The 25,012-nt window shown below is 43.3% G+C and overlaps 2 protein-coding genes across 2 annotated transcripts; both read right to left on the bottom strand.

The window, feature by feature from the left end:
* Positions 1 to 897: 897 nt before the first annotated feature.
* LOC120930771 (olfactory receptor 1019-like) lies at positions 898 to 1,830 on the bottom strand. The gene has a single exon (XM_040341942.1). It carries the CDS (start codon positions 1,828 to 1,830, stop codon positions 898 to 900), a length of 933 nt encoding a protein of 310 aa, XP_040197876.1.
* Positions 1,831 to 18,868: 17,038 nt separating this feature from the next.
* Positions 18,869 to 22,231, bottom strand: LOC120931018 (olfactory receptor 5B12-like). Its single transcript, XM_040342143.1, has one exon. It carries the CDS (start codon positions 21,970 to 21,972, stop codon positions 21,028 to 21,030), a length of 945 nt encoding a protein of 314 aa, XP_040198077.1. The 5' UTR covers positions 21,973 to 22,231; the 3' UTR covers positions 18,869 to 21,027.
* Between the last annotated feature and the right edge of the window lie 2,781 nt (positions 22,232 to 25,012).

Here is a 25,012-nt window from a genome sequence, read left to right as displayed (position 1 = left end):
TATATATTTTATTTTTTACACAGTTAGCAACTTTGTTGTCAACCTCAACTTCAGGCAATTGATTGCCTTTCTCTTCATTGATCCCTATATGTGGGTTAATCCTGATTGGTTCTATTTAAAGGGCTCTTTTACCAAAACAGACAGGTATTTATTTATTTTTACCAACACTATGAATTCATAAATATTGATGAGAGAGATAATATAGGTACATATTGGTATATATATCCTTTGTCTTTCATACATATTTCCATTAGGTGGCTTTTTTCAGCTATGGTTCTGCTGTGTCTCTATGGTTCTGGTTGAAGCTATAGTTTTCCCTGGGCAAGTTGCTGTCTGCACATGCTGGTTTTTGATAAACTATTTTATTACCTTAGGGTAAGTCTTTTTCCTTTTGAGCGCCTTTGTTGTCCATGGTTATAATTACTGAATATGCACTTTCTGCCTCAACTGATGTAACTTATTAATTTTTCCTTTTATACTTCCAAAAATGTATTTATTTACTTCTATCCAGACATTATTATGTAATTTATTTTACAGTCAATTATATGTTTTTCTTTTCTTTCCTTTTGACACTCAGCATTGTCTATAAACGCTCCTGAGGAAGCTTTAAATGAGTGAAACATGTAGAGCGAATCGACTAATCAATGCTTCATCTTGATTCTTTATAATGTATCCAATCGAGATTGAATTTATTTATCATATATTTATGTCATATAATTGTCTTAATAAAATGTTTTTTTCTATTTTTACACAAAACAATTCCTTTGATTTTGTGAATCTTTATCTGCACCACTAAAATAGCCCCAGGGTTCTTTTGGTACCCCCCTGCTCCCTTCGTATTTTTCAATAATTATTGGGGCGAGGTGCTTTTTGACAATTGATACTTGTCCACTAATTTTATTTTACATGTGAAATATGCTGTATTGCTTGCATGATGGCCCGTTTTACCTCTTGGTTCCTTAGGCTGTAGATAAGAGGGTTCAACATTGGGGTCATTACTGTATAAAATACAGAGGCCACTTTGTCTTGTTTGTCCAGGGCACTGGAAGGTGAGTGAAAATAAGTAAAGACAACTGAAACATAGAAGATGCTGGCACACACAAGGTGGGAAGAACAAGTGCTGAAAGCTTTCTGTCGCCCCTCAGAAGATTTTATACGTAATATTGTGCTAAAGATGAGACTGTATGAGGCCAGGATTGCTGACAGCGAACAAAGAGCACAATAACCAACACAGAGCATAGTTAATATGTTGCAATGAAGTGTTTTGGAACAAGACAACCGGAGTATAGGAAGAACATCACAGTAGAAATGTTCTATAAGATTTGAGCCACAGAACTGAAGACTGAACAAGCAGCTGGTCTGTACAACTGACTGGAAGAAGCCCATGAAGAATGAAAGACCGACAAGAGACAAACAGTTGCCTTTGGTAATGATGGAAACATAGTGAAGAGGGTGGCAGATAGCAGTGTAGCGGTCATACGACATACTGGAGAGTAGGAAAACCTCAGTTCCTGCTAGGCCAGCAAAAAATAAAAATTGGACGGCACAACCATTAAACGATATGGTCTTCCTGAGGGTTGGAAGGTCAGACAACATTTTAGGAGTGATAGCTGTAGAGTAGAAGAAGTCAACCGCTGAGAGACAACTCAAGAAGTAATACATTGGAGTGTGAAGGTTGGAGGCAACAAAGACAAGAATAATTAAGCCAATGTTTCCCAGTATGGTCACAAGGTACACCATCAAGAAAAAAAAGAAGAGGAGCGGGATTAGTTGATCATTATTGGTCAGTCCAGAAAATACAAACACTCTCACCTGTGTGTTGTTTTCCATGCCCACTGAGTTCTTCATACTGTACACAGAAATGAACCTAAATTACAGATTTGAATATTTGAAAGAAACTTAAGTTGAGAGAAATACGTAGGCTGTCATAGCTAACCTGTCATAGCACTGCTTAGGCAAAATGTACTAAAGGAGTGGAAACTTTTTGCATAATAAATTGCGAATATTAATTTCAATTATCCCATCAGGTGCAGATGAAACAGGTAAACAGGAATATGCTTTTTACATGATTGGATAATTGAAGTGAATATTCAAATTCTCAACTCCTTTAGTGAATCACCCTAAAGTTTTAACATGATTGAAAAATAAATCATGGTTCCTTTGCACATTGGGGCCTGCTTCCTAATGCTGTGTACACACGATAGCAAATTCCGACAAGAAAAGTCAGTTGTGAGCTTTTTTGTTGGAAATTCCAACTGTGTGTATGCTCCATCTGACTTTTTCTGTCGGAATTTCCCCCAACAAAAGATTGAGAGTAGGTTCTCTATTTTTCAGACGGAAAAAGTTTCTATCGGAAAATCCGCTCGTCTGTCTGCAATTCCGACGCGCAAAAAAACCTGCATGCTCAGAATCAAGCAGAAGAATCGAACTACCTATTGAACTTCATTGATCTCGCCTCGTCGTCTTGTACATCACCGTGTTCTTGACGGTTGGAATTTCCAACAAGATTTGTGTGACCGTGTGTATGCAACACAAGTTTGAGACAACACTCCACGGTTTTCTTGTCGAAATTTCCGATCGTGTGTACGCGGCATTAGTGTGTTGGGTATCAATAAAAATTAATAGTATTGTAATTCCTCCCCAATGCCAATCATGTGTTGACAGCTTAAATCTTTTTGACACTGAGAGAGTAAACCATTTTCCAATCATCTAATTCGCAAGACTCAAAATGTAATAATGTTTAGACATATGTATTTTGTTTCGTTTCAAATTTGTCTTTTAAGGAATTTTGATGAACTCTGTAATTTGGAAATAACAAAAACCCGTTTAACAAATTTTTCAGAATATTCATAAATTTAAATATTTGAAAATTCATAAATTCGTAAATTCTAAATTTGAAAATCTGAAAACCCTGAAATAATAACAAAGTAATAATAACTTAACTATTACTAACTATTAAATTATAGGTATTGGATTTTCCTTTCAAATTTGGCTGTTAGTGAACGTAACAAATATGAATTTATCCAAAATTACGAATTATCCAAAATAACCAATGCTGTATGGAACGTAACAAATTAATAATAAATAACAATAAAAATAATAAAAACATTTTATTATTATGATTCATTCCAATACCTATAATTTATTAGTTTGTTGTTATTAGTTAATTATAAAAATAATATTTTGAATTTTCATATTTTCTTTCTTATTTTCGAATTTTCGAATTTACAAATTAACACATTTTCAAATTTATGAATTTTCAAATTTACGATTTTACGAATTTCGATCATAACGAATGACCCAAAAAATTAAAAAAAAAAACACAACGAATGAAACAAAAACAAACACATTTTTCAGCAGTGCACATGTCTATAATGTTCAAAAATCTGTTAAATCTCTATAATGAAGATGCCCATATAGCCCGAGGCTTATAACACCAATACATTGATTTACAAATGTCTACATTTATTGCAAAAAAAATATTTATTATTAAAATGGTAAAAAGTTCCATATCAAAATTATAATACAAAATAAGTTCTCACTAAAATTCTTTCCCTTAGGATTTTTTTTTAAAATACTGTAGCAGATAGTGTATCTTGATGGGCATTGTCTTCATTTTGTTTCAAAACTGAACAATTAATAAACAATGGCTGGTTACCATTTGATCAATAATTTCCTCAACTCAACAGCATTCACTTCTGTTTGATGTATGGGATTTGTTCAAAGGGAATCAGGAACCTTTATTTTATAATGTATCACTTTACCTTGGGAACAATTTTCATCCTTCCCAGAACATTAATTATCTTCATTAAGAAACAAGGTAATTACAAACCAGTTTCCTATGGATTCAGTTAATAAAACAATAAGGAATACAGCATTACTCTAGACATTTCCATTCTGCTAGTTTGAGTTCATGCCTCCATGTTCTTGATCTCAGCTTCTCCAACTTCAATGTATTCAAAGGTTTTAATCATGTTCCCCCTTTCAACACATACACATTTCTTCATGTTTTATCCCTTTAATCTCTTGCCGACCGCACTATAGAGCCATCCATCTTCTCATCAACTCTGACCAGCTTCCCTGTCACTGCAGAAAAAAAAGCATCCCCACAACATGATACTGCCACCAGCATGTTTCACAGTGGGGATGGTGCGTTCAGGGTGATGTGCAGTGTTAGTTTTCCCCCACACCTAGCGTTTTGCTTTTAGGCCAAAAAGTTCAACTTTGGTCTCATCTGACCAGAGCACCTTCTTCCACATGTTTGCTGTGTCCCCCACATGGCGTCTCACTAAAAAATGGGACTATGTATGGCTTTTTTTTTTAAACAATGTCTTTCTTCTTTTCACTCTTCCATAAAGGGCAGATTTGTGGAGCGCATGAGTAATAGTTGTCCTGTGGACAGATTCTCCCACCTGAGCTGTGGATCTCTGCAGCTCCTCCAGAGTTACCATGGGCCTCTTGGCTGCTTCTCTGATGAATGCTCTCCTTGCCCGGCCTGGTCAGTTTCGGTGGAGGGCCATGTCTTGGTAGGTTTTCAGTCGTGCCATACTCTTTCTCACAGAGCTCTGGATTGAACAGAGCTCTGTGAGATGGTCAAAGCTTGGGATATTTTTTTTATAACCTAACCCTGCTTTAACCACTTGCTTACTGGGCACATATACCCCCCTCCTGCCCAGGTGAAATTTCAGCTTTCGGCACTGCATCGCTTTAACTAACAATTGCGCGGTCGTGCGACGTGGCTCCCAAACAAAATTGACGTCCTTTTTTCCCCACAAGTAGAGCTTTCTTTTGGTGGTATTTGATCGCCTGTGCGGTTTTTATTTTTTGCGCTATAAACAAAGAAGCGAGACAATTTTGAAAAAAATACAATATTTTTTACTTCTTGCTATAATAAATATCCCAATTTAAAAAAAAAAAAACATTTTTTTTCTCAGTTTAGGCCGATACGTATTCTTCTACATATTTTTGGTAAAAAAAAAAAAAAAATCGCAATAAGCGACTGGTTTGCGCAAAAGTTATAGCGCTTACAAAATAGGGGACAGAATTATTTTTTTTTAATTATTTTTTTTTACTAGAAATGGCGGCGATCTGCGATTTTTAATGGGACTGCGACGTTATGGCGGACACATCGGACACATTTTTGGCGCCATTCACATTTATACTGCGATCAGTGCTATAAATATGCACTAATTACAGTATAAATGTGACTGGCATTGAAGGGGTTAACATTAGGGGGTGAGGAAGGGGTTAAATGTATCCCTGCTTAGTGTTCTAACTGTAGGTGGAGGGGGGGTGACTGGGGGGGTGACCGATCTGTGTCCCTATGTACAAGAGACACAGATCGGTCTCCTCTCCAGAGACAGCACCGCTGTCTCTGTGTAAAACGGCAATGAGAGATGATCTCATATGTTTACATATGAGATCCTCTCTCATTGGCCGCACAGATCGCCTCGCGAACGGCCACTCTGATTGGCCGTTCGCGGCGATCTGTAATTGGCTGTGTCCGAGGGACACGGCCAACACAGATTTTCCCCGCAGCGCGCTCTGGAGCGCGCGCGGGGAACGCCCAAAGGGGCGGCCGTCAATTGACGGCAGTTTGGAAATTGGGATCCGCACTGCAGCCGTCAATTGACGGCAGGCGGATCCCAAGTGGTTAAACTTCTCCACAACTTTATCCCTGACCTGTCTGGTGTGTTCCTTGTCCTTCATGATACTGTTTGTTCACTAAAGTTCCCTAACAAACCTCTGAGGCATTCACAGAACAGCCTTATTTAAACTGGGATTAAATTACACACATGTGGGCTCTATTTACTAATTATTTATTTTTAAGGATGGCAGGATATATTATTATGTATTTATTTATTTATTTATGTAAGTGCATGCCGTTTTCACAGAGCAGCAGCCATCTTGTATCATCATGAAATAGCTAATTGTTTTCAATCAAAGATGTCACAATCAGCACCTACTTATTTCAATGCCCACTAATCACTGTGGTACCATGGCAAAATGTAATTGGTGCCCACAGGAACATTTCCTTATCACACAGGAGAAGCTTGTAGTTTTTGCTTTCTAAAGTCTAAAAGTTCTATTTTCCCAGCACAGAAAAAAGTTAGAGAGTGTGAAAGAAATAAACCAAACTATCTACTACTGGAAGCAACACTATAGAATCACATTAGGAGTAGAGTTGAGCGAACCCGAACTGTAAAGTTTGGGTTCGGTACAGACTTTGGGTTTTTCCCGAACCCGAATAATTGGAAAAAGTTCGGGTTCGGAGTTCGGGAAAAAAAAATGCGCGGAGGTCCCCGCAAATTCAATAACCAGACCCTTTAGGTCTGGTATGGATATTAAGGGGAACCCCGCCGTCAATTAAAAAAAAAAAATTACGTGCGGTTCCCACTAAATATCCATAACCAGACCCTTCAGGTCTGGTGTGGATTTTAAGGGGAACTCCACCCCAAATAAAAAAAAAATGGCGTGGAGTTCCCCCTAAAATCCACACCAGACCCGTTATCCGAGCACGTTGACCTGGCCGGCCGCAGAAAAGAGGGGGGGACAGAGTGCGGCCCCCCTCTCCTGAACCGCACCAGGCCACATGCCCTCAACATTGGGAGGGTGCTTTGGGGTGCTTCACTAACTAACTACACTCACTGTCCATTCAAAAAAACGAAAATGACATCTTATAACAAAAGATTTGCATTCTGTATTTTGAAACCAAATTACGAACAGAAAAAAGGAATTCAGAATACAGAATACAAATCTTTTGTTATAAGATGTCATATGAACATACAAACAGAAAAAGGAATCAAACAAAATACAGAATGAAAATCTTTTGTTAGATGTCATATGAACATACAACTGAAAATCAAAATACGAACAGAACAAGGATTCAAACAAAATAAAGAATGCAAGTCTTTTGTTATAGATGTCATATTCGTTCTTTTGCCGTTTTCGTTTTGTCGTATTTTCGTCGGATCGTTCGTTCGTATTTGCGGTTGTTCGTTATGCGACTCATTCGTAATCCCGTCGTTTTCGTATTTTGGTGCTTAAATTTTTTCGTATGTACACATTATTATGCGGGGTACGAAAATGAACATTTTCGTACGAAAATAACATTCGTACGAACGGGTATGCACATATCTAAGGACAAGGGTCTCATCCCCACAACCCTTGCCCGGTGGTTGTGGGGGTATGCGGGCGGTAGGCTTATCAGAATCTGGAAGACCCCTTTAACAAAGGGGACCCCCAGATCCTGACCCGCCACTGTGTGAAATGGTAATGGGGTACACTGTACCCCTACCATTTCACGAAGGAAGTGAAAATAGTAGTTGTCTGAAAAAAAACCACACACACCGTTGAACACAATACTTTATTAATTAAACCAAATAAAAATCCAGCGGTGAAAATAGACGATCCATGCTGCTCCCTGATCCATCGTTGTCTTGTATCCAGCGGCGAGTTAGTTCTCCATCGACGGGTGTACGGGTGTTCTCGCCCACGATTGGTCCAGCGATGAGCAGATCCGTCCATTCAGAGCACACTGTGCTACGTCACTGGGAAAGCCCTATGAAGTATGGTCTGCATCGGGTAGAGTAGGCGTGAAAACGACACGCTCCTTTACAATTTTGGTTATTAATGGTGGAAAGTTAGGTACATATAAGAAGGATGGTTCTCGGCCGATATGAATGCCCAGAAATGTGACATGTTGCGCTGCTATGGAAAATGGGGATAAGTGTCATCATTTAGCAGAGATCCTGGGGTGGATTGAGAGTTAATGTGAAAGCCTGAGCATAGACGAAAGGTCGTAAAGAGCTCTCGGAGTCTGTCTTAGGCCTCATGTACACTGCTGTTGGTAAACGGATGTTTAGGAACAGTTGGGTGTTTTTCAGCTGCCCCTGATCTCTCCTCTATGTTATCTTATCAGTACATGTACACAGGATCATTTATAGTCGTTTCTAGGCAGTTGAGTTTAGAAACCTTTCCAAAAAAAAAAGGGTTCAGACGGATGTTCAAAGGCATTCAAAACGCCAATGCGTAATAAGCTTGTAAATGATTCCAGACGCGGTAACTCATGTTTACCAGAGTTTCATTCACAATCGTTTTTTTTTTTTTTTGTAAAATTATTTTTATTGAAATTTTTCAACATGACAGACAAACACAAACAAGAGAGAGTCATGGCACAACACCATGTCTCTCATGACCAACATGGTCGTATCATTGGCATCCTACCTAACATAGGCAGCTACCTTCCAAGGAATACATAAACTCCCAACCCCTAACCCCCCCTCCCACCCTCCCTTAGCCCCTTAACTCAGTCCACCACCACCTCCGATATCCGTATCTGGAGAATTGAAGATCAGGTACATGTTTCCTGGCGGTAAATACCGGTAATGGCAGATATACATCACCCCACTCATTATTTATTAGCTGTTGACCATACGCCCCGACTCGCCCCCCCCTCCCTCGGTGCCGCACTGCCCGCCCCCCCCCCCCATTTTCTCGGATGTGTTCCCCTTTGTTTCCCATGTATAGTAGTCAAGTCCAACGTGAGGCTTAACCAGCAGTGGCATCTGCATCAAACCAGGCCCGCCAGACCTTGTTAAACTTCTTTTTGCATCCCCTTGAGAGATATGTCGCCTTGTAGAAGGGCATCATCGAGTTCACCAAGCTTTTCCAAAACGCTATACCCGGTGGAGCAGGTGATTTCCACCTAAGTAATATGGCCTTCCTCCCATAGAATAGTAATATATTCAGCAAGGTTCTCTGGGCCCTGGATGGGACCACGTCCTCCACCAATCCCAGAAGGCACACCTGTACCGATAGCGGGACAGGCACCAGTAGAATATCTTTCAGGCAAGAAACCACCCCCTCCCAAAACTCTTTTATTAGCGGGCATTCCCAAAAGATGTGCTTGGCATCAGCCGGTGCAAAGGAGCACCGCCAGCACTCAGAGGCCGCCGAGGGAAACAAAGCAGAAAGTCTCGCTGGGGTGTAATAGATTTTGTGCAGAAATTTAAAATGTATCAATCTGTCCCTTGCCGAGACCAAATGTTGAAAGGGGCAATCCCACATATCGTCCCAATCCTCACCATCTATACCAGGGACCTCCCTCTCCCACCTCTCCCTGCATTTATTCAGCGCCGCCGGACGTTTCTTGAACATTTCTTTATAAGTGACCGACAAGGTTTTATGAAGATCTTCCTCCATGAGTGTGTCTTCTAGAGACGACTTTATGGACTCCACCGCCTTTTCCCGGAACTGAGCCCGGAAGGCATGGCGAACCTGAATGTACCTAAAAAAATAGGAGTTTGGGAGGTCAAATCTGGCCTTGAGCTGATCAAAAGTGAGTAGGTCCCCATAGCTGGTTATGTCCTTGAGAAGTTTAATACCTTTGGTCGCCCATATCATTGGATCCGTGTATGAATAAAAGTGAGGCAGCCTGGGATTCCCCCACAGCGGTGTCTGCGGCGAGAATCCCAAATAGCTGGGGCAGGCTAGGGCCACCGCCTCGTCCCACGCTCTAACTGTCGCCCGCATGGCCGACGTCAAAGGCAGGTCCGACCCCCCTCCCCTATGTACAGCCAGTCGGAGAGTCTCGTACGACCCCAAATGAGCTGCCTCTAGCACCGTGGCAGAATCCCCAACGTCGGAGGTCAGCCACCTGTGCACGAAAACCATCTGGCCCGCAAGGTAGTACTTCCTCCAATCGGGCAAAGCCAGCCCCCCCTGTCCCCAGGGTTCCTGAAGAACCTTGAGCCCAATACGCGGCATTTTGGGGGCCCAAAGAAAGGTACTAGTAATGCTATCCAGTTGTTTGAAGAAGGACTTAGGGATTCGCACTGGAGCGTGCCTTAGGAAATATAAAATTACTGGTAGAATTTTCATCTTTAGTAGGCTTATTCGACCGATCAGTGAGAGCGGAAGTTTCTGCCACGTCTGAGCTTTCTGCCTAAAGAAGGACAATAGGGGGACCAAGTTAAGGGCCATATAGTCTGCACTGTCGGCCGTGACCTTGACCCCAAGATAAGTGATGGACGAAACCCATTGTAGTGGTAACGCCGGGTCGGCCCCCACCCTGGCTCCCTCATCTAATGGCAGAACCGAGGACTTGCCCCAGTTTACCTTCAGTCCTGAAAACCCCGTAAACTCATTCAGAATCCTCAGGGCTGCACGAAGCGAGGTTCCAGGGTCTTCAAGAAACAATAGCATGTCATTGGCGTATAACGCCAGACATTCCCGAATCGTGCCCACTCTAATAGCTCCCACCTCAGTAGATTTCCTAAGTGCCACCGCCAAGGACTCCATGGTAAGGGCAAAAAGAAAAGGGGACAACGGGCATCCCTGTCTAGTTCCTCTACTCACCGAGAAAAAAGGGGAAATTGAGCGGCCCATTCTGATTGCTGCCCTAGGGGTACTATATAGTAGCGTTATCCATTGTCTAAAAACCGGACCGAACCCCATACTCTCTAGAACTCGGTGCATATACCCCCAATCTATTGAGTCAAATGCCTTTTCTATATCGATTGACACAATAATTCTGGTACCCCCCTCCGGCCCAGGGAGCTGAAGATGCGTAAACAGACGCCTCAAATTCGTGTCTGTAGATTTCCCGGGCATGAACCCCGTCTGGTCGATATCGACCAGAGAGGAGATCACCCCCACCAGCCGCGTGGCCAGAATTTTCGTTAGAATTTTTAGATCTACGTTCAAAATGGCAATAGGTCTGTATGCAGAGCATTCTAGCGGGTCTTTGCCAGGTTTGGGCAGCAGTACCATGTAAGCGTCTAGCATAGAGGCAGGGAGCCTATTCAATTCCAAGCACCGAGCGAAGAGGGCATTTAATCTAGGGGCAATTTCCTCGGCAAAACATTTGTAGAAATCCGCCGGGAAGCCATCGGGTCCCGGGGCTTTATGAGGGGGAAAAGAAAAAATGGCCGCCACTATCTCTTTATTAGTAATGGGGGCATCCAGCAATTCCCGTTCACCATCGGACAACCCCGGGAGGGCCAAGCCCCCCAAGAGGGTATCCAACTCAGCGGGGTCATAGCTCGAGATCGGGGCATAAATGTCTGAGAAATATTTTTGAAAAACCTCTAGCACTTCAGAAGGGTCACTAACTAGGGTCCCATCCCTGTTATTAATTACCGGGATATTGGTGATGTGATTGTCCACCGCCACCAGTCTCGCCAGCAGTTTCCCATTCTTGTCCCCCTCCGAGAAGACCGACTCGGCTCTATGTCGAACCTCTGTGTGGGCCAGATCCGAAAAGTGCACAGAGAGAGTCCGCCTAGCCTCCATCAGGGATATATATGAAGCATCGGAGGGGCAGCTGGCATGTCTCTCCGCCCACTCCCGTTTAGCCTCCTGCAATTTTTGTACTTCAGCATTGTGAGTCACCCTCTCTGTCTTGATGGCCGACACACATTCACCCCTCATTACTGCTTTAAAGGAGTCCCACACCACAGGCGGATCCGCAGAGTCTTTGTTTATTAGCCAGTAAGAGGCAGCCGCCTCTCTCAAATGGTCCACCACTTGGTCATTCTGCAGCCATCCTGGTGACAACCGCCAACACCCCCTCCCCCTCCCAGCGGACAGGCCCAGAGTGAGAGACAGGGGGCAATGATCAGAAACCCCCCCTGCCAGGTAAGTGACGTCCTGCACCATAGGCAGTAGATCTGAATTCCCAAACACCAAGTCTATCCTGGCCGAGGAGTGATGAACCGCAGAAATGTGGGAGTAAGCCCTCCGATGTGGGTTCCTCACCCGCCACACCTCCGTTAGGCCAGTCACTGATGCCCACGAGAGTAGTTCCGCTGACCCCAGCCTCCCCGGATTAGACGAGTACAACGCATCCAGAATGGCGTTGAAGTCACCCATCACCACCATAGGAAGGTGAGCAAATGGGGCCAGTCGAACAAATAAGTCATAAAGTACTTGGATATTCACAGGCGGAGGCAGATAAACATTTACCATTAACATCTTATAATGAAATATGTCTAGGAGGACCGCCACATATCGCCCCCCCTGGGTCGGAGAACACCTGGTGTATAGTGCATGGCAACGCTTTACTAATGAGGATGGACACCCCCCTCGCAAAGGTGGAATAGGTAGCATGAAAAGACTTCTGGACCCAGGCCCTGCATAGAGCCAGGACCCTGCTGCCATCCAAGTGCGTCTCCTGCAGAAAGGCGATATGCGGTTTACACTGTTTAAGCATCTGAAAGACTGAGGCCCTTTTAAATTTGTTGTTCAGTCCCCGTACATTCCAAGACATTACATTGACCCTATCCGCCATCTATCCACTGTAAATTGATGAGACAAAAATATAATAGAAACCATAACTGAAAAATAAATGACTGCAACCCGCCAGGGCGTAGTATAGGACACATACTACCTGCGCTGTTAGACACTCCCGGCCCCTGATTCAGGTGTGTAACCCTGATTCCTATTAGTAGGTGGTGAACTGAGTTATAACTTCCCTCCCCTGCTATCATACCTCCCCTAAACAACAAAAACTTGGTACGCAGCTTAGTCCCAAACTCCCCAAAAAAGAGGGAGAAAACAAAAATTACGTAGGGAGTCTCTGACCTCTCAACGAATAGTTCAGCAAGCAAAAAAGAAAAACGAAAAAAAAAGTTCCAGTGTATCTCCAAGTAACTCCGTGGGATAAAGTTAGGACACAGTGAGAAACATGAAAACTTCCTGCACACTGTCCGAGCTGCACAGGACAGACCTGCAGTCCAGGAACGCCACCTAGTGGCTACTCACAGGCATCGTCAGTGGGCTTTGAGCAGAAAAAGAAAAAAGGGGGGGAATCCTTGGCTCAGGGATACAAAAATAAGGAAGCATAATGGGGGGACAAAGCAACCAAAACTGGGGGATACCCCAGACATACCTGTGCAGCAGGGAAAGTGTATCACAGAGATCCATGGATAACAGGTCGCCTGCAGCCACGTCCGGTGAAGGTAAGATGCAACAGGCCCCCCAAACCAAGGGACAGCTTCTCAAAAATCAAGGAAACAAAAAAGAAAAGGAGAGTGAGAACGTCTTCAGAGCACACTCAATAGCAGCTTACTGCAATCGCCACTGGCATCACGGGTTACTGTCCAGCCACTCACAGGCCTCTGCCGGGGATTCGAAAAATTTGACTGATGCTTTATGTTGAACCCGGAGTCTGTTGGGGTACAGCATACTGTATTGGATCCCCTTATCCCTCAGCCTCTTACGTATATCATTGAAGGAACGTCTCTTGCGCTGGGTTTCCGCCGAGAAATCCGGGAAGAGCATTATCCTGGCGTTCTCAAAGCGCAGCTCCTGATGTTTCCGGGACTCCCGCAGGATCATGTCTCGATCTCGGTAGTTGAGGAACCGGACGAGGAAAGGGCGCGGGAACGCACCCGGGGGGCGCACCCCTGTGGGCACTCTGTGTGCCCTCTCCGCCACGTATGTAGGGGGAAGATCCCCCAGTTTCAGGATGTCCTTAAAGAAGCGTTCGGCGAAAGTGACCGCCGCGGTCCCTTCGGCCCCCTCAGGCAGCCACACCACCCGGACATTATTCCTTCTTTGGCGGTCTTCCGCGTCATCCGCTCTGCGTTGAAGGGAGTTCACCTGTTCCCGCAGCTCCAACAGTTGAGCTCCATGCGAGTGGGTCACATCCTCCACCTCGGATATCCGTCCCTCAGCCTCCGTGAGTCGGCCCCGGAATTTGTCTATGTCATGCCGAATGAGCGTGCACTCTGTGGCGACATGGTCGATTCTCACCAGCACCGCTGCCTTGCTGGCATCTATGGCCTCCAGGATGGGTCTGGTGATGGCGTCCGACGATGCACCGAGTTCCCGGGGATCAGGTTGGTGGCCTTCCGGGCCGCTACCCCCAATCACCTCAGGCTCCTCCATGCTCCTGTTCTTCCTCCCCTTGCTCTCGTTAGGCAGACAGGGAGGCAAGATGGCCGCGGCTGCTCCCGGATCAATGCCACGTGTAGAGCGGGTCTGGCGCTGCGAGTTCTGCCTTGTACTCCCCTGCCGGTGCCCACCCTTTCTCTTGTCCAGGATGCCACTAACACTGCCCGACCTTGTAAGCAGGGAATAGCTCGGTAAATCGTCCGAAAAACGGATGAATAGTCAGGATCAGCACGGAGCTCCAGGGAAACACTTGCTGCCTCGTTCACATCCGGCCACGCCCCCCATTCACAATCGTTTTAAAAAAAATAAGTCAGGGATTATTGTCTCAGCAGCTTGACACTCATTTGAGAACCTTGCAAAATGTAATATAATCTCAGCTACCTCACACTCGTCTAGACCTTTGCAACCACACAATCTCGTCTCAGCAACCTGACATGTTCAGACCTTTGCAGTCATACAAAGTCGTCTTAGCAACCTGACACTCATTTGAGACCATTGCAGACGCAATATCGTCTCAGCAACCTGACACCAGTTCAGACCCTTGCAGCCATACAAAGTCATCTCAGCAACCCGACACTCATTTGAGACCATTGCAAACGCAATATCGTCTCAGCAACCTGACACCCGTTCAGACCCGTTCAGCCATACAAAGTCGTCTCAGCAGCCTGACACTCATTTGAGACCATTGCAAACGCAATATCGTCTCAGCAACCTGACACCCGTTCAGACCCTTGCAGCCATACAAAGTCGTCTCAGCAGCCTGACACTCATTTGATACCATTGCTAAACGCAACATCGTCTCAGCAACCCCTCACGTGTTGAGACCCTTGCAACCACACAATGCCATCTCAAAACAAACCTCATAATCATTGAGACCTTTGCAACCATGCAATATCGTCTCAGCAAACCAGACTGAGACCTTTGCAACCATGCAATATCGTCTCAAAACAAACCTTCATACTTATTGAGGCCCCTGCAACCACACAATATCGTCCCAGCAACCTGACACTCACTGACACCCTTGCAACCACACAATATTGTCTGCAGTAGTATAAAACACTTTGCAGCATGCACCTACATGCAAACCCGAATACAAACGAAACTTGCAAACACACCTCAGTGACAAACAAACAGCCACACATACACACAGTGGCACCCAGTTGGCCATTCATCTTCAGTGGCACGTGGGACACTCATCTTTTCTCTGTTGTTTTTCCTGAGGTTACTTCAGGTTTCCATCATTAGCAAGTGCACGTTGGTCAGCGAGTGCACGTTGGTCAGCGAGCATATGTTGGTTTGCGAGCGCACGTTGGTCAGCGAACGCACATTGGTCAGCGAGCACACGTTGGTCAGCGAGCGTATGTTGGTCTGCGAGCGCACGTTGGTCTGCGAGCGCACGTTGGTCAGCGAGCGCACATTGGTCAGCGAGCGCACGTTGGTCAGCGAGCGCATGTTGGTCTGCGAGCTCACGTTGGTCAGCGAGCGGACGTTGGTCAATGAGCGCACGTCGGTCAGTGAGCGCACGTCGGTCTGCGAGTTCACATTGGTCAGCGAGTGCATGTATATCGTCTTGTTGAGCACCTGTGTATCGTCTTGATTTTCTCACACCAATGCAAGATCCAGTCCAATTTCTTAAACTAGACCAAGCATCAGTAGCAGACTTAGTTATGTGGGTCAACTTCTCCACCTGATAGAACAGCATTTCAATGTTCATCCCGGCAGTGTCAGCCGAGCCACCACAGGCTTTGCGGCCATTTTTCGGCCGCCACTGGTTCGCCAAACCTTGGCCCCCAGAAATTCTCTTAAATTTCTGCTTCACCCAGTCTTCATCACGCCTCGTGCTGTACCCCATCGCGGCAGCTGCCCAGGTCTACCACAGACAATCAGCCCACAGCCGACATCATCAATTAAGGTAGATCTAAGTCACTCCCCATCACGTCCTTCCTGCGCAGGCTCGCGCAGCTGTCACCCCGTCACCAGTTTAAAATCTTCTGTAGACATATTCCAGGCAAATGCAAAATCGCAGCTGATGCGCTGTTTCATTCCAACCTTACTTTGTTTTTCCAGCAAGAGCCTGGAGCCAACCCAACAACTATCCCTGTCCCACCCTGGACATTGCTGAAGATGGACTGAAGTCGTATCTCGCCAACGCATCCCAGCTTATTAACCAGTCCTTGACACGCAACACACTGAAGGCCTATCGCACTGCTTGGAACACTAACCGCAAATTTTTGGCCCCTTGCCCTGGAGCAGCAATAGGCAATGTTAGACACGTCCTAGCCTTCATATCGTATTGCCACACGCAGCTGACCATTTATCACAATATCACAATACTATCACGCTATATCTATTTGTTACTGTCTACTTTTTTCTTTTATTATTTTTAAAACTTTAGTTTTTCTGTATATTGTAAAGTGTTAGCATCAAGATTAGAGCTTTAGGGACTCAGGCCGCTCACAAAACATTTGTTCAAAGGCTTTTCCACTTTTATTCAAAAGAATAAACACTTTAACACCCTAAACCCAAATTTCATGAACCTTCCCCATCCCTGTATTCCTAATTATTCCAAAATATTTCAAATATTGATTTCAGGTATGTGCATGGTAGACATTGGCCAGTGTCTGAACAGTATACAAACACTTGATTAGGCAGCAAATGGAAACTATTATTTTTGCAATGTATTATCTGAGAGACAATAGCCACAAATATTGTACAGTGGGTAGATAGCATATAAGTAGCTTGGCAAGGCTGCAATATAAGAAAGAGAGGTGAGATAGATTTGATCTTCAAAAAGAGATCAGGGTATATTATTTGCGTGACAATATCCATAAATATCGTACAGTGGCTGGGCAGTTTGGCACCCACTATAATCTACCCTAACCCCACAGTACATGAATCCACCCAACCCTGTATCACCAATTATTTTGTAAACATTTCAAATATAGATTTTATGTATGTGCTTAGTAGAAATTGGCCAGTGTCTGGACAGTATACAAACACTTGAATGGGCAGAAAATAGAAATGATAATTTTTGTAATAAAAATTAGAGTGTATTATCATAGAGACAATAGCCACAAATATTGTACAGTGGGTAGATAGCATAAAAACAGGTTGGTAAGGCTGGAATATAAGAAAGAGAGATAAGATAGATTTTATCTTAAAAAATAACTCAGAGGCCCCGTACACACGGGAGTATTTATCCGCGGATACGGTCCAGAAATCCTCTGGCGATGATGTGGCGATGATGACGCGGCGACGTGCGCGACGCAGTCATATAAGGAATTCCACGCATGCGTCGAATCATTACGACGCATGCGGGGGATCCCTTTGGACGGATTGATCCGGTGAGTCTGTACAGACCAGCGGATCAATCCGTTGGGATGGATTCCAGCGGATAGATTTGAAGACATGTCTTCAAATATTTATCTGCTGGAAATCCATCGCATGGGAGAAAAATCCGCGGAAACAGATCCGCTGGATTGTACACACATAGGGCCAAATCCACAAAGAAATTGCGGATCTTAGTTTTAGGCAGAAAAGTTACACTGGCGCAATTTTAGTATTTTAGGTAGCGATCCACAGAGCACTTACCTCTAAAATTGCGCCAGTGTAGCTGATCTCCTTGCATCTTAAGCGATCCCTAATTAAAATGGGCGATTCCCATTTAAATTAGGGCGCGCTCCCGCGCCGGACGGACTGCGCATGCGTGTGACGTCATTTTTCCCGACGTGCATCGCGCATACGTAGTTTACGTCGGGCTTTGTGGATAGCGACGGGTTCGTAAAGTTGCGACGGGAAAAAAAAAGTTACGCGACAGGAAAAAAAAATCAAATTTAAAAAAAAAACGCGGCGATCGAAAAAAAGGTATGGTTTTGCATGGTCTACTAAAGTTAGTCCATATAAAACCAACCTTAGTTTTGCGCAAGCAAATTCGTAACTAACGCAAATCACACAATGTGTAAAGCTTTGTGGATCTCCGTAAGTACTAATTTGCATACGCAAGGAGGGATTTCGACTCGAAATGCCCCCAGCGGCAGATGCGGTACTGCATCCGAAGATTCAACAGCGTAACTAAATTACGGATGTCGGATCTTCTGCCTAACTTGGGAAAAATCCTTTTGAGGATCGCTCCCAAAGTTAGGCACAGAGATACGCAGGCGGAACAGCAGTTCCACCTGCGTATCTCTTTTGTGGATTTGGCCCATAGAATCTATCCGCTGAAACTCATTCGCTGGGATTTTTCAGCGGATGGATTCTATCGTGTGTATGGGGCCAGAGTGTATTATTTGTGAGACAGGATCCATAAATATCTTACAGTGGCTGGGTAGTTTAACACTCAATATAATCCAGTGAAACTTTCCTGGTTTTAGTAGTCCAAAGTGGCAGATTCCCAGATGCAATTTCTTTCTTTTTTTCCTGTCACTAAACATATAAGTGAACTCTCTTATGTTTTCTGAATCGTATATATGGTTTTATCTGTGATATAAATTAGGAATGTAAGATAGAACTGTCACCCTGGGTCATATTGAGAAGTTTGAGTCATTAATCAATGTTATTCCAATGTATTATTTTAATATGTTCAACATTTGGGTACACTACTGACATCTATGAGAATCATGGGTTACTATATGCACTTTATGCAACTAGTTTTTACCATGTTTGATATGATTTACCAATCATTTTATACCATACCTGATATTGTTTTATGGATGTACTATGCATGTCATTTTATGTATTATACTCAATGATGCTACTATTAAATGTTGTGTTTACCTTATTGATTGACTCATCCTGCCCCAGTGTTTTGTTTCATATAAAGTCCCACTCCCCCCTCCCCTGCCCCTTCCCTGCCCCTTCCCTGCCCCTTTTGCCATGTTTCTTCAAGATAGAGCTGTTACCTTTTAGGTATTGGGGTATTTATATGTGATATACTAAGAGGTGTTAATAACACAGGACAACAGCAGCCACCTATTTTTTTTATTATATTCCACAACAATAGAGTTACGTCCAACATGGATCACAAAACAACAGAAAGCAATAATCAATTGTTAATCAATTGTTTAAATTTAGCAATCATCATTAGCAGATTGGAGAAGAGTCACAATTACTGCAGCTTACAATTGTCAAACAGTGTGCAACGTGCTTCAAGAGCATGTAAAATAAGCTGAAATATATCCAGATCAACCCTCAAAGCGCTGGATTGAACATGAACAACATTACCCAAAATACATTAAAGAACTAATAAAAGGCAAAAGAAAGGGTATATTTAAAAACACAATGTAAATGGAAAATAATTGCGCTAATACAGATTAAAATAATATTACACCTAAACTAAGCAGCTAGAAAGTGAAATACACACTTATAAACAATGGCAAGAAGTGTAGCCGCGCTAACCCAACCTGTAAAAAATATTTGAATAACCCACATATAAATAATACTAATTAAAGTTACACAGTGATGTAAATATTGATAGACCAATATATTTACATTATTAGAACATGGTGTGCAGAATTTTCAATATACAGTATAGTCCAATAAAGAGTCCAATATTGGATGAATATTGGGGCACCAAACGTCATTATATGACAAAACGCGCGTCGGGAGGATTTGACGTGCTGACGTCATTGCGTTTGTAGTATCTTTGTTACTTTCTATTTTTTTTCCTGCTGCGTCCATTGACGCAAACAGCAGGATTCAGCTCCGCTCCCCGGCTCCTGCATCTTTGGATATGATTGACAGCAGCGGGAGCCGATGGCTGCGCTGCCCCTGGAAGATGTGATTTTTCACGAAACTAGTAGGGCGGAACGAGCGGCGCGCTGACGTCACCTCTCTGGACTGCTCGTATTCCCCAGATGGACGGGTCTGTCTGCTTGTGTCCGGCCGGCACAGCAGACTCTAGGCTTATCTGTCACTGCAAAACTGTGAGTGCAATGTTTGTACTTCCTTTTATTTATTAAAGTTAAGAAGTTTTTACACTATCCAAAGATTTTTCGTCTTTTTCCATACCCTCACTTCATTTGGTATTCAGCGCCATGGAATGTGGAGATGATTATTAGCAAGGCACCTGGAGTAACAAAGCCCAGCAGTTCTTATATCTACATGCTTCCTGGGGTCCCTCATAATAAGGGGCCACCGGGGTCTGATAAGCAGATCTGTGTGCTTTATCGGTGGAGGATTTCATTGGATTGGTAGCCACTTTCATCTGTGATTCAATCTGATTATATCGTTTAAGGACTTTCACACTGGTGGTGGAACACTCTCTTTGCGGCCAGCGATAAGAATTTATTCACTTAGTCACTCATTTCATGGACTTTTTTGAATGGGGATTAATGTCTTCACCACAAAATGTGTTCACAATCATCATTTAAGGATTGATATTTTCTTTGAATTGTACTTCAGTATATGTACATATTTGTTTTAATTCATTTTTATTAGTTTTTAGCGCGACTATATATTTTTTCTATCAATCTATCCAATCGGGACCAGAGAAACCGTCTGGAACGATCAGGCTCAGGGTAAGTAAAAGAGGGGCTCTGGGGGGCTGGTGGACCACAAGAGGTTTTTCACCTCAATGCATAGAATGCATTGAGGTGAAAAACTGCAAGGGTTTACAACCCCTTTAATTAGAAACATAGCTATTGTTCAATAACACTCTTCCAAACTTTAAGAAACTAAAAGAACAAAAAAAAAAGGAAAATTAAGCAATGGCAATCTTATTCTGTTACCTTTTTGCAGCTTAAAAATTTCTCTGAAATGTGTTATTAAACCTAAAAGAAAAAACATCCTAATTTATCTTAGTTTATCAAATAACCAAGCTTTTTTTTTTTTTGTTTTCTTTTTTTTTACTGTCTTGATGGGGAGAATTCTTCACTTCCTGTCCCGGAGAAAAGAAATCCTCTCCTAAATGGCCATTTGTCAGTTGAACAGGTGTCCCTATTAGAAGATTTCCCCGAACCTCCTGTTTCAGTGAACACTGTAAATTGTTGGATTCCATATCAATTTCTGTTGTAGTGATATTGGTTACCAGGGCTCGTAGGGTGAATAACCCCAGTGGAAAAACCAACATGTGTTCCCACCTTTTCCCATGCCTTATAAAATCAAAATAATATAACATAATATAAACATGTATTACTTTTTAATTAGATGTGAACTTTTACGCATTGCTTGCATGATGGCCTTTTTCACCTCTTGGTTCCTCAAGCTGTAGATAAGAGGGTTCAACATTGGGGTCATTACTGAATAAAACACAGAGGCCACCTTGTCTTGTTTTTCTAGGGCACTGGAAGGTGAGCGCAAATAAGTAATGAAAACTGAAACATAAAAGATGCTGGCGCACACGAGATGGGAAGAACAAGTACTGAAAGCTTTCTGACGTCCTTCAGAAGATTTTATACGGCATATAGTGTTAAAGATAAACGTGTAAGAGACCAGGATTGCTGACAGCGAATAAGAACAGTAACAACCAACAAAGAGAATGGTTAACATGTTGCAATGAAGTGTTTTGGAGCAAGACAACTGGAGCATAGGGGGGGCATCACAGTAGAAATGGTCTATAAGGTTCGAACCACAGTAATGGAGATTGAACAAGCAGCTGGTCTGTACAACTGACTGGAGGAAGCCCATGACGAAGGAGAAACCAACAAGAGACACGCATTTGCTTTTGGTCATGATGGAAACATAGTGAAGAGGGTGGCAAATGGCAGCATATCGGTCATATGACATACTGGAGAGTAGGAGAATCTCAGTTACTGCTAGGCCAGCAAAAAAGAAAAATTGGACGGCACAACCATTAAACGATATGGTCTTCTTGAGAGATATAAGGTCAGACAACATTTTAGGAGTGACAGATGTAGAGTAGAAGAGGTCAACAACTGAGAGGAAACTCAAAAAGAAATACATTGGAGTGTGAAGGTTGGAGGCACCAAGGACAAGAATAACTATGCCAATGTTTCCGATTATGGTCACGAGGTACACCATCAAGAAAAAAGTGAAGAGGACCGGGATGAGTTTATCATTCTCGGTTAGTCCAGAAAATACAAACACTGTCATCTGCGTGTTGTTTTCCATAGCCATTGAGCTTGTTCTAGAAAAAGAAATGAACCTAAATTTTGAATAATATGGGCATGGATTTTTTTTAGGAGTCTTATGCCGAGAAAAATATGTAGACTGTTATAGATGATCTCCTTACGAAAAAAAAATAATCATCTTGTTGACTCTATCTTCATTACCTTTTCATTCAGCAACAAAGAAGAAGCATGTATCAAGCAAAGTTAGAATGAGGTAAAGAGCTTTGATCAGCATACATGTTCCACATCAGGACGTTTTGCAGACACTGGATCCTCATGATAACCAGGCAACTATATTTTTCCAAAGAGAAGGAGAACAATGTTAGCCATGTTTTTCTGCCAAAAAGAGCTCTTTCACACTTGAGGCAGTGCCTATTGCCCTGTGAAAAGCGTTTTAAGCTGGATATCTTTTCTATTGGGTAGGGGATGTTGCAATGGCCGACAGGCATTTAGGAGGTAATCCTGGCACTTCCTGGATGTCTGTGGCTAAGTGGTTAGCACTTCCACCTAGCAGCACTAGGGTTGTTGGTTCAAATTCCACCCACGGCACTACCTGCATGGAGTTTGCATGTTATTCCTTTGCCTGTGTGGGTTTCTTTCGAGTACTCTTAAGCCGCGTACACATGATCGTTTTTTCTGATGAAAACAGACCAATGGACTGTTTTCATCGGACAAACCGATCGTGTGTGGGCACCATCAGTCTTTTTTCCATCGGTGGAAAAAAATAGAACATGTTTTAAATTTTTCCTATGGATAAAACACAGATAGAAAAATCTGATCATCTGTGTGGAACTTCATCGGAGAAAAATCCATGCATGCTCAGAATCAAGTCGACGCATTCTCGGAAGCATAGAACTTAATTTTTTTCGGCTCGTCATAGTGTTGTACGTCACCGCGTTTTGGCATGGTCAGATTTTTGACTGATGGTGTGTAGGCAAGACTGATAAAAGTCATCGGATATCCAACGAAAAAATCCATTGGATTAGATTCCATCAGATATCCGATCGTGTATACAGGGCTTTACAAAAGAAAGGGTTTGGGACTTTGAGTGAGGTGGGCGAGTGGGGCCAAAGGACAAGTCATAGTTAAAAAATGATCATATTTAATTGATGTAAAAAAAATGAATGGTAACAAATTCATGGTGAGCAAAGTAACCTCTGGCAGAATGTCTTTGATAGAGGGCATTACTTATAGTTATACAATACTCCACAAGAATACCTATCATCACAAATTACCAGTGTCGATCATCACCAGCACATTTAATGGGGTTTCCTGTGTTCCTGGCATCCCCTTTCTGGGCTCTTCCCTCAGATTCAAAAGTTTGGCCTGTCTGGCAAGTTTAGCCCAGAAATAATTAAATTGTGGAACAAAGGACTTAAACCTATGAAATCTTTAAAGCACAACATAAAAAGAAAGAAAGGTTGTAAAAGAAACCAATGTGTAACAATGAGAAAGATCGAGTCTACATGTAGGTGCCCAGTAGTGGCCACCACATGTATCTCACACAGCATGATAAAACAATATATATAGTTAGTGTGTATTGAAGGGTTGTGAAGCAATAGGATAGATGTGGGGAAGGAACTGAAACTTAAATTGTCCCACAGGTCCCATATTGTATTATTATTATTATTATTATACACAATTTATATAGCGCCAACAGTTTACGCAATGCTTTACAATGTATAGGGGGACAACACAATTACAGTACAGTTCAATACAAAAGGTACAGTAGGGCCTGGCTCGTAGAGCTTACAATCTAAAGGGAGGCGGTGGTGGTACAAAAGGTAATAGCTGCGGAGAATGATTTGATGGGGGTGGCTCGGGGACAGTTGTTAGGTGGGTGTGCGATAGGCTTCCCTGGATCTCCTAAAGGTGGACATGGTAGAGGCTGATCTGACATACCGGGGCAGGGAGTTCTAGAGGATGGGAGAGACTCTGGAGAATTGTTCAAAATATTCTTCAGTCGGGGCAGTCAAGTGTTCCAAAGCTCGTATCTCAGATATACCTGTAGCTGTCAGGAGGTGATTTTGAGAGGGAATCTCTACCGATTTCCAATGCCTCGGCATCAGACGTCTTGCAGCAGTCAAAATATAAACTCTACACTTTCTGGATTTCTTTTGGGATGCCTTCAAAAGGAAGACCCAAGAGATAATGTATCAGGTCAAGGAGCAATGTAGTACCAAGGACTTGTCCTGTACTGTGCCTCAGAACCCCTGTATCAAGGGGGGGGGGGGGTGAATATTCAGTTGAATTATCCTATTATGTGCAAATAAAAAAAAAAGAGATTTGCTTTTCATATGATTGGATAAGTCAATTGAAAATGTTCATATTTTGTAAATGTGAAGATTCTCATCTATTTTAATAAGTTGGCCTAAAGTATCAAAGGGGTTGTAAAGCTTTGCGTTTTTTCACCTTAATGCATCCTATGCAGTGCTTTAAGTGGGCCGGAACGCGGCGGTACTCAGTACCGCCACTTCCAAAAATGGCCCTGGAGAGTACCAGCACCTCTCCGTGCACCCAGTATGTGGGTTTCCGGTACCGGAACGCAGCAGAGAGCTAGCTACAGCATTGTAGTGGCTGGCCGGCGCTGGGCGAATTACATCGCGCACCGTCTCTCTCCTCCATAATGTCATTGGCTGGGCCGGCCATCAGCTAGTGGAGGGGGGCGGGCCGTGTGCAGAGTACGGCTTGAGCCGTACGTGCAGGCGCAGGCAGGGAGTTGACCTCACGTTAGGTGACGTCAACTCCTTTCTGCGCGCATGTGAGGAGCGATCAGTGCGGCGTGGTGAATGTGAGCGGGTGACTGGCCCTCCTAGGAGTCAGGACGGTGCAGCAAAGTGAAAAACACCGGACTTTGCTTTGGATCTGAACTTCTGAAGTACAGAGTACTGGTGAGTGTTTTGTTGCTACCTATGGCTGCTCACAGACTGATATGTATACACTTCATCTATCAATTTATCATGGCTCGTTTCAGACAGCCATGCAGACTTGCCCTGTTATTTTCCTTTTATGTTTATTTATTTATTATTTTATTTATTTATTTTATT

This window comes from Rana temporaria, chromosome 3, assembly GCF_905171775.1.
Source record: "Rana temporaria chromosome 3, aRanTem1.1, whole genome shotgun sequence".
Taxonomy (NCBI): Eukaryota; Metazoa; Chordata; class Amphibia; order Anura; family Ranidae; genus Rana; species Rana temporaria.
The sequence above is the reverse complement of the archived record's forward strand: the minus strand, read 5'-3'. Positions and strand labels throughout refer to the sequence as shown.

What these genes read in the sequence shown, in the direction of transcription:
- LOC120930771 (XM_040341942.1), bottom strand. Translation starts at nt 1,830, where the DNA reads ATGGAAAACAACACACAGGTGAGAGTGTTTGTATTTTCTGGACTGACC.
- LOC120931018 (XM_040342143.1), bottom strand. Translation starts at nt 21,972, where the DNA reads ATGGCTATGGAAAACAACACGCAGATGACAGTGTTTGTATTTTCTGGA.